Here is a 9,283-nt window from a genome sequence, read left to right as displayed (position 1 = left end):
CGTTGCCTTGTGACTTTGACAAACGGAGACCCATCTGGGTTCTTCTTCCTCACCCGGCCTGGCTTTCCGTGTTTTCTCGAGACGCCATATATGCATTTCGTGTGGGTTTGGAGGCAGCGCGCACAGGCCGGATGCTCTTTGCTGCACTTGACTTTCGAAGCGGCACAGGCGTCGCATGAAGCCCGGAGCTTCAGATTCCCGTCCCGTCGAGGTGTGAATGGTTTGGGTGCTGAAGTAGGTGTAGACATCTTGAGTGGTGTCTTGTTGTTCTCAAGTATGACCGGAGATCTCCAGAGAATTGGTCGAGATGGCGTAGACATTATGATATAACGGGCATCCTCTGTCAAAGAGTCGGTGTCGGGTAAAAGGTAAGCTGAGCGTTGTACTACCAATTCGTTCAGGCCAGTTCCAGCTCCATGAGGCTCCGCCGCCTTTATATATGAACTGTTGTCTGAATATTCTTACCTTTCCCAAATGCATCATTGTGGTGTAGGTGAGATTTAGCGCTCTCGCATAGAGCTGCATCGCAGGATTACCATTGCCATGATTAGCGCACCCGCATGTCTCAGCCCTCGCGCCCACATCATACCTTGCTACCCGGCAAGCGAGCTACACACGTCTCTATGAGGTCTGTTCGCTGCATGCTGCATACTGTCTGCGGCCATGTCAACGGCTGCAGCTATCTTGATCCCTGACACCACGTTTTCCAGGTGTGAAAGTGTGGTGTGAGTGGCTAGCAGGAAAGCTAATGCAGGTGGTGGACGGCTGTGCGAGAGAAAATACGTCTTGGTAGTGGTGCAGATGCAGCATCCAATGAACAAAGGATGTGTCAGCCGCATTGTGCTGACAGAAGACTCTGATACTGAACGACATCGCAGCGCTTTCTTGAAGAAACGAATGCCAAGATGAACGGCTGATGCTGGCTACCGGACGAACGGCAGGTGAGGTCGCTGCATGCATTCTCTCAAGAGCTCTGCGTGTGTCCAATGTCGCACGACCGACCCTGCTCTCGATATGGTGAGCGCAGTCGTTTGAAAGACATCGCACATGTATAGTAACAAAGCGACATACTCTAACACACGAGAGGAAGTTGAGAATATTCATTCAACTGGATCGAAGACGATACTGAGATCCATCATGTCTTCCAATGACGACGTACATAAGGCTAGCGTGCTACTGGCCGAGATGGGTAAGCGCTGCCTGCAGCTCAAAATAACTCTCCACCTGAGTGGCCAGCACACCCTCCTCTCCCAGCACCTTTCGATCCTGCTCCTATAAACGTCTTTCTACGTATCCTTGACAGCTTCTGCATATTTCTTCTATGACGGTGAGCCCACGTGTGCCTGTCAACCACTCATAATTATTCATTTGTCGGCTGTGCACCGGGTGGAGCACCTCCGTTGCTATATGCAGGTCGCGATACTGTTCCGTGGATCAGATAACCTGAATAGGATGGGATTAATTCTCTAGCCAGGAACTATAGAAGTTGCTAGGTGCGGCTCTGTGAAGTAAGCTCGAAGAATCGGGGACGATCCTTGGAGCTTGTGGTACCTGAGCTAGAGGTAGACTACAGTGAGCATGTCACGAACAAGTGTTTAATCCGCATAAACTACTTGGAGGAGAGTTGAAAGCTTACAGTAAAAGTGAGAGTATGTTAGTAGTAGTGAAATCCTTCCGACATCCACAGCAATGAGCACTCATTATGGCGGTATTGACTAGCCGTAACAGCGACATACCCCCATCTGCGATAACCTCGCGATCTGATCGATCACCATCTTCTGCAAACTACCACATTGAGCCCACCACATCCACAACTAAACCAATTCCATAACCCATCGCACCCTCTCAGACTACCCAAAGCCCATTTCGTCCACGCGGCATGCAGCTACCGAACATGTAAGCGAAACCCCTCCCGCTATTCGCTCGCTCAAAACCCACCCACCCGTAAGCTCTGGTGTTGGCGACAATTCTCATTCGAGACCACCTACCCAACCCCCTGCCCACCAGGTAAAAGCACGCGACACAGCCTCCATATGCACGCCGCAACCGCCAAACTCATGCAGGTTGAAAACGTGGTCAGCCAGGTTACTATCTTCACGGCTGACGGCCCAATTCGATATTCGCTAATCTGATGGCCATGGCCATGTGCGCGGTTCCACGCGGCCGGGAACCGGTGAAGCAGCAAAGGTGGACATGCTGTAGCGAAGAGAGATGGAGCATGAGAGTACTGCAGATGTGACGGTGTCAAGCAAGACGAGGTGTGAGGGGTAGACACGTGGGAAAAATGTAGTATTGCGGCTCTTTGGTTTCCAGAGATCAGCCGATCTCAACGCCTGACGCTTCAGCGCAGCCTTATGCAAGCTTAATCAATAACACCAGACCGCCAGTATGGTCCTTATAAACACCCTTACGCCATAACATACCCGGTTATGCATGGACAAACAATGCCGAAAGAATGGCTACAAGTAATTCCCGCCCAAATATGCCATTTCTGCGCCATCAAACATCATGATCGTTTTCCAACAGTGGACTGCGCCTTCAACTAAGAGACCGCCTCTTTCCTCGCTTCATCAGTGGACGTATTTTGAGCCGCGGTCGATTCTAGCCGAGAAATCTACTCTTCAGCCTCTGTGTTCCAAATCTCCACCTCCCTGTTTTCCAACTCCTTCATCTTCTCTTCCCCAAATATGGTCTCGGTCGGCAACCCTGTCTTGCCATAGTTTACAACAGGACCAATAGTATTGATCCATTGCTGTCTCCTCTCCATGAGAGTGCGTATTGGCTCGCCGACGCCCGGTCTCGAAATACCAGCGTTGGCCACAGGATGGCTTCCGCCTCCCGCACCACCGGGCCGCTTGTTTTGTTTCTTGCCCTTGCCGATATTGCGATTGCGCTTGAGGTATGCGGCGTTGAGTTGGTTGTCAAGATCGTCAGCTATAGTGTTGTACTCTTGCTGGGCTATGCGCTCCTCGGTGAGTTCGAGGAGGCGCTGTTTCCGTGCGCCGTTGATGATGGACTGCTTGCGGAGTTCTTCTTGCAGGAATCGTAGCCGTTGAGCTACTTCGTCGTCAAAGTGGGAATCGTACGATTGCGCTTCGGCGTCTGCTTCCGAGATTAGGCCAAAGTGCTTGAGTTCCATCAGCACGCGGTCTTCTATGCCAACGTAGTCGGTGCGATTGGTTTGTTGTGGAGGTTTCCAACTGGGCTGGACAAGTTCGGGAAGTTGGGCGGCGGCGGGTATCGAGTTGTTGTTGGTGACATCTGCTGGTGCACCTGCACCTTCGTCAATGTCCATGGCGTCTCCATTGATACCATTCGTCTCGTGTTGGGAATTCTGATTGCCGCGGCCCTCGGGACGTAATGTGGCTAGCAGGCGCGACAGGAGAGGACCGGTAGACACCTGGTCGGTCTCAAGCACGTCGTCTGTTATGTCTTCGGCTGCCCCGCGCGGGACGTTGGGCGGCGGTCGCTGGTCGTTGGAGTCTATGTGCATAGAACCATCCTCTTCAGCCCAGATCTCCTTGTAATGCCGCGGGCCCCGCCTAGGAAGCACAAAGGGCGCTACTCGGTCGCCGCGCTCTTTCAGGAAAGCAACATCTTCCTCGGTAAGTGGTCGTATGTATGGTTCAACGTAGTTGGCGAAGACAGTGGCATTCACCTGCGACGGGGGCTTGGCGTTGGAGAAGTCCTTTGCTGGTGGTGACCCGGCTATCCTGTCCCGGAGATTGGACTTGGGAAAGTCGGCGACGCAGTAAATCTCCTTCCTTTCCTCGATCGACATGCCCGGGGTAACTTCGCGTATATGGTATATGGTGGGGTCATCGAATTTGGCGGGGTCTGGGCCAAAGGTTTGGAACTGCGGTACGGCGGGGGCGGGGGCGGGTTGGTGGGAGACATCGGAGCCGCTGGGTGAGGGAGCATCGGCTGGTCCGCCGCCGGCAGCAGAGGGCGGGGCTTGGGATATCGGCGATGAGATGGCGGAGGAGTTTTCTGTGCGTGAAGTCAGATGTCTGTCGAGTCCTCTGATCTTGAGCTTGACGATCAACTGTCGGCGTCGAGGAGCCATGTTGAAGAATGTAAAGTGTAGTACATGTGGAGAGTGATTGCATGGGTACAAGTAGAGTCGCAGGGAAGAGTGATTGCCCAGTGTTTGTCGACTTACCTTTGGCGTCACCACCGTCCTGCCTAGCCAGGCCATGGGCACCGGTCGCAGGTGGGTGCTTTCCGTCTTCGTCGTGCTTCTTGGTCACCTTCTTGAGCTTGTGTTTGCGCTCCTCGCCGTCCTTTTCCCTGTCTCTTTCACGCGGCGCGCGGTTCTTCTTGTTATTCATGAGTTCCCTCAGCGCACCTTCGGACTGCACGCAGCGTGATTCGACGTTCTTCAGGACATTCTTCTCGATGTTATCGCGCATAAGAAAGAGCTGCTTGCCGGATGGAATCGACGAGCCGCTGGTGCCGCCGTCCAGAATGTCCTCGACGGTAGTAGGGCACTTCTTGAGATATGAGCTCAGGCGGTTTCCAAAGTACGATGACGACGCGGCAGGCTCGACCGAGGCGCGCACATTGGGGAGCGGCGTTGTGTTCCGGCTGCGCGGTGGCTGCGAGGGCTTGGAGCCCGGCTTGGTCGCCTTTCCCTTGCTACCCAGGCCTGGGGGCGCCATACTGGACGTGTCGCAGTGGGTTGTCGGGGTATGCGGGGAAGGAAGTCGCGTCGGCGCACGGCAGACGCGAGGCGGTGGCGGAAGTCTGGAGGCTACCGGCGTGCTATCATGGGCGCTCTACGGGCGACGGACGTGCATCAATGGGGTTCGCAGCAGGCGTCGGCGGTGGTGGCATGGCCGTCGCGGGCATGCATGGTGTTGGCAGGCCTGGAGGTCCGGGGCGTGCTAGCCTCAGGACACGCCAAGTCGCGAAAGGCCATGGGCGCTGCGATAAGATGGATCGTGTCGGCGGCCCAACGTCATTAGCGACGCCTCAGCACTATTCATGCACAACGGCATCGTCTGTAATTGCCCGAGGGGCCTGTGTGCATGCTGTGCGGTGTCTCTTGACGCAATCTCCTGTTCGCGCCAGTGAATCAAGCTTTGGCTAACGTGCTGCCCGGGGCTGTCGAATCCCATCCGGGAGGGGGCGGCTGCGTGTTGCTTCCGACCAGCCTCAATGCTAGCCACCCGCTGCCAGCTCCACCACCATCATCGCCGCCTCTTAGTAGACTGCCTCCCTGCGCACGCTCGACACCCGCTCTACCAGCAATGCATTGTAGTCGGCCTGTACTAGCCGCCTCTGTGTAACCCTCGTCCAGTGCGCGCTGTCATCTATAGCCACTCGCAGTCGCTTCAACATGTGTACGTCACACAGGCTTGCCGCCCGTTCGCCTCTGGCACCCACGCTGACCCTCCAACAGCTGCCCAGCGGATTGGCATTTTTACCATCGACTTCCCGGATCCGCTCGTGATCGACTACGATAACAACCAGTTCATCACCCTCAACGACTCGGTTTCGTTCCAGTATCGCATCCTCAACAACATCCAGACCCTGTCCACCAAGGGCGTCGACAGCAACCAAGACCCCTACGGCATTCTCTACGTCCCCGATGCCAGCACAGACAGCTGTAGGGAACAAGAACGACTTCACGTGCCCGAGAATGCGACGCGGATAGCGAATCTGCCCACCGACAAGGACTACGCCCTCATCGCCGTTGCGCCCTGGTTCTCGGCGCAATGTACGACGGAGTACTTCGCCGCCGCGCGCAATCTTCCCACCAAGGCCTTCCTCACATATCAGCCAGGCGACACCAACGCCAAGCCCCCAGTGCTGAACGATGCGTCGTGGAACCTTCAGGATGGCGGTAGTTGGCAGACGGCTAACGACTTTCCCACCTACGCCCTGTCGTCAATAACGGGCAACAATATCATGGATCAGCTGAACGAGTACTCTGGAAATCTCAGCTCAGTGCCCCATGCCGATGAACTGTCACAGATCTACAACTCGTCCGACTATGTGCGGCTATGGGCAACCGTCAGTACTGGTGAGTACAGCCTGTTCACATCCATGAATGCCACTGACCTCACTGCTTAGACTCCGGTGGCCAGCTCCCAAGTCTATGGGTTTTCCTCGTCATCGTACTCGCAATCCTCCTCGTCGCTGTCAGCATCACCTCCCTCATCATGCACATTATCCAACGGAGACGGCGCAACGATCTCCGCGAGCGCGTTCTCAACGGCCAGGTTGACCTCGAAGCGTTGGGCGTCAAGCGCCTGACAGTCTCGCAACAAGTTCTTGACAAACTTCCCATACACACCTACACTGCTCCTGCCACTGCGAGTGAGCCCGAGAAAGCGACCACACTTCAGCCGCCTAATCAAACACTGGGAATGCTACATGCCGCTGTAGATGCGGAAACTGGACACAAGGGGGCTCCGTTATCCCGTCGCTCATCTGCACCCACAGTGCCTACATCTGGCGTGTCGGCTGCGTGGTCTCAACCTACATGTCCAATTTGTATGGACGATTTCGAAGCCAACGAGACTCAAGTGCGCGAGCTTCCATGCCACCACATTTTCCATCCCGAATGTATCGATACCTTCCTCCTCAGTCACTCCTCGCTGTGTCCCATGTGCAAGCAGACCGTACTGCCTGCTGGCGCTTGTCCGGTCAAGATCACCAATGTCATGGTACGGCGAGAGCGCCATATCAATCGCATGCGGGCGCGCAGTGCACATACAGCGAGCGCCCAACCAAGCTCTGCATCCACAGCACCAGCACTGCCAACTCGACCGCCGGTGGCTTTTGGGTCGCTTGGTAGCAGGATAGGCGGTGCCATATCTGGACGGCGCATCTTCAGTGCGCCTGTACGCACGCAATCACGACCACACGATATCGAAATGGCAACCACACCGCCACCAGATGCCCCGACGCATCACCAATCGACCAACGCGCCACCTTCACAAACCACGCAAGACTGCAGTCCCACACAAAACAGACGAGAGTGGGCACGGCAACGAGCATTGGCTATGCTTGGTCCGCGTCATGCACCGGCTAGTGATGTGGAAGAAGAAGAGAGCATTTCGAGGTGGCGGCGGGTGTTCCGCAAGATCTTTCCAAGTTAATAAGCGATTTCCTTCATCACGATACCTCAGCATAGTTTCGGCGCAACACTCTCATTAAAGTAATGTATTACAATGGCGTTCAGTATCACGGGAGCGCGTTTGGATTGGGAAAGGGAGATACCAGGGCTACATAGGATATGGCCATCGCGTACAAATGTTGAATTGTATTATCTTTGAATCTGCTATCTCATGCTTTGAGCCTGTCGGATCCCGGCTGTGCGGGCTTAGCTGCTTTTGCCATGTCGTGGCTTCCCAACCTATTTATCCAGATCACACATCCAACAACAGCAGCTACCCGACACCTTATCTCCACGCCTCCCTGTCAGAATCCTGTACTCAACCACAGTGCGCTAGCACAAACATTATGCATCTTTCAGCTCGGGGACAGTCGCGTAAATCACACTGGGACGAACAACGAGCACCGCCGATATTGCCATTGATGAACGACACGAACGCTAGAAGAAAAGCTCTCTCCGATTTCCGCACTACCGTTTTGCTGGCTGCAGAAAGTCTTTTGATTTCACTAGCTCGCTAAAGCTCTCAAACTCTCCCAGGAAGTCCAGCCCATGATCAGCCGTCGCACGTCTGGTTCGTGACCTCGACCGGGTCCATCAATCTAATATATACAACATTCGCCTCTTGCATACCCGTCTTGTACTTGTCACGCTACGGCAATTTCCACAACAACTATTTTTGGATTGGCTTTTCCCCAAGCGTGTGCTTTTTACCCCAGGATCTGAACGTTCTAGAGCAAGATTGCCCTGCATTTGGCGGCATTGTCTCGCTTGCTTGCCGGCTGTCTCGTACGGAAGTCTACGAGCAATATCGACGGGCAGATCTCATATCTAAAGCATGGCAGCCTTACCATCTTTGTTTCCATCTCCGAGCTAGAGGTGCAAGAGGCGAATGCAAGGTCGTCTGTTGGTAGCGAGTGGCTATCTGTCGCCGTCTTACAAGAAAATGTAGCCAATTACATGTCTATGTCTGCGGACCACAAGACTGCTTGGTTTGCACAGAGAGCTTTCCGGAGTAGGTGTGGTCAAGATGTACTACTCACGTTCTAGGTCTCGTACTCGGATAATACGTTGACATATAAGGCGATCATGTCCCACAGTTACTCCAGTCTGAGTAGCAACACTACACTACCACCATGATCCCGCAGTCTACTTCTTCTTATCAGTCTGCTCTATCTTCTCGATCTACATCAGTAAACACCAACGCGATGAAGTACATATTTACCACCCTCGCCCTTGCGGCCGCCACCATCGCTGCTCCAACATACCAAGCACCAGATTCATTCAAGATCAAGAGCGTTGTGTCCGGTGGCTCAGGATGTCCTCAGGGCAGTATCGACATCAACTGGACCGAGAACGGCATCATGCCAATTTGTAAGCCGCTACCGCGTTATATTCCCTCTTGGTCTCTCTACTAACCTCACACCCAGACTTCAACAAGCAATTTACAGCGCGGGTGGGAAACGGAAACGCTGCAGAAGACTCACGAAAGAACTGCCAGATCAACCTCGGTCTCGAATTCTCCCCCGGCTTCTCCTTCGCCATCTTCAGCGCAGACTACACTGGCTGGGGTGAGCTGGACGGCGGTGTTACTGGTGTAGTAAAGTCGACATACTACTTCTCCGGTCAACAAAGTCAGTCGACATCAGCACTGAGCATTCAAGGCCCTTTCAATGGCAAATACTTCAAGCAGGATAACGTGCCAGCTGCAGTCTGGTCACCATGTGGTAGCGATGCCGCTTTCAACATCAACAGCGAGGTCGCCTTGACACCATTTGCTACACCGGCGAGCGGTGTGCTTGCTGCGACAAAGGAGGCTGGTCGCTTTACATCAAATCTGTACGTGCAGTGGAGAAAGTGCTAGTGGGGAATACTCGGAGTATGTGTAAAGGGGGGCCTGATGGAAATTGTAGTTGTAGATCATGCTTGGTGCCACGTAGAGATATCAAAATTTTCTTTCTCCTAATTGCGAACGCTCATCACTCTGTCGACTGTGCTTGTGCATCTTATCAATTTTTTGCATAGCCTGTGGCTCTTGCATGTTAGTATCCACGCAGTACGCTGTGACCAGTAAGCTTCTCCACAGCATGTGCATGATGTGGCGGGTGCTTTGACACATGAACATCGCACCGCGACTACAAACCCTCAACATCAGCTTGG

General features: G+C 54.0%; 3 protein-coding genes across 3 annotated transcripts; 2 read left to right on the top strand and 1 right to left on the bottom strand.

Annotated features, from left to right (window-relative positions):
• Positions 1 to 2,614: 2,614 nt before the first annotated feature.
• On the bottom strand, positions 2,615 to 4,661 carry J4E88_004085 (uncharacterized protein; the record flags this gene model as incomplete). Its single annotated transcript, XM_049397732.1, has 2 exons — positions 2,615 to 3,990; positions 4,163 to 4,661. The coding sequence occupies 2 exons, from the start codon at positions 4,659 to 4,661 to the stop codon at positions 2,615 to 2,617; spliced, it is 1,875 nt and encodes a 624-aa protein (XP_049256177.1).
• A 680-nt stretch (positions 4,662 to 5,341) lies between these two features.
• Positions 5,342 to 6,805, top strand: J4E88_004084 (uncharacterized protein; the record flags this gene model as incomplete). The annotated part of the gene is made up of 4 exons (XM_049397731.1): positions 5,342 to 5,345; positions 5,405 to 6,028; positions 6,079 to 6,674; positions 6,716 to 6,805. 4 exons carry the CDS (start codon positions 5,342 to 5,344, stop codon positions 6,803 to 6,805), a joined length of 1,314 nt encoding a protein of 437 aa, XP_049256176.1.
• Positions 6,806 to 8,331: 1,526 nt separating this feature from the next.
• J4E88_004083 (uncharacterized protein) lies at positions 8,332 to 8,987 on the top strand (the record flags this gene model as incomplete). The annotated part of the gene is made up of 2 exons (XM_049397730.1): positions 8,332 to 8,497; positions 8,554 to 8,987. The coding sequence occupies 2 exons, from the start codon at positions 8,332 to 8,334 to the stop codon at positions 8,985 to 8,987; spliced, it is 600 nt and encodes a 199-aa protein (XP_049256175.1).
• Positions 8,988 to 9,283: the final 296 nt, after the last annotated feature.

The sequence above is a fragment of the Alternaria novae-zelandiae genome, assembly GCF_023758075.1.
Source record: "Alternaria novae-zelandiae strain BMP 2774 chromosome Unknown scaffold_7, whole genome shotgun sequence".
Lineage (NCBI taxonomy): Eukaryota > Fungi > Ascomycota > Dothideomycetes > Pleosporales > Pleosporaceae > Alternaria > Alternaria novae-zelandiae.
This window is presented reverse-complemented; position numbering and strand designations above follow the sequence as displayed.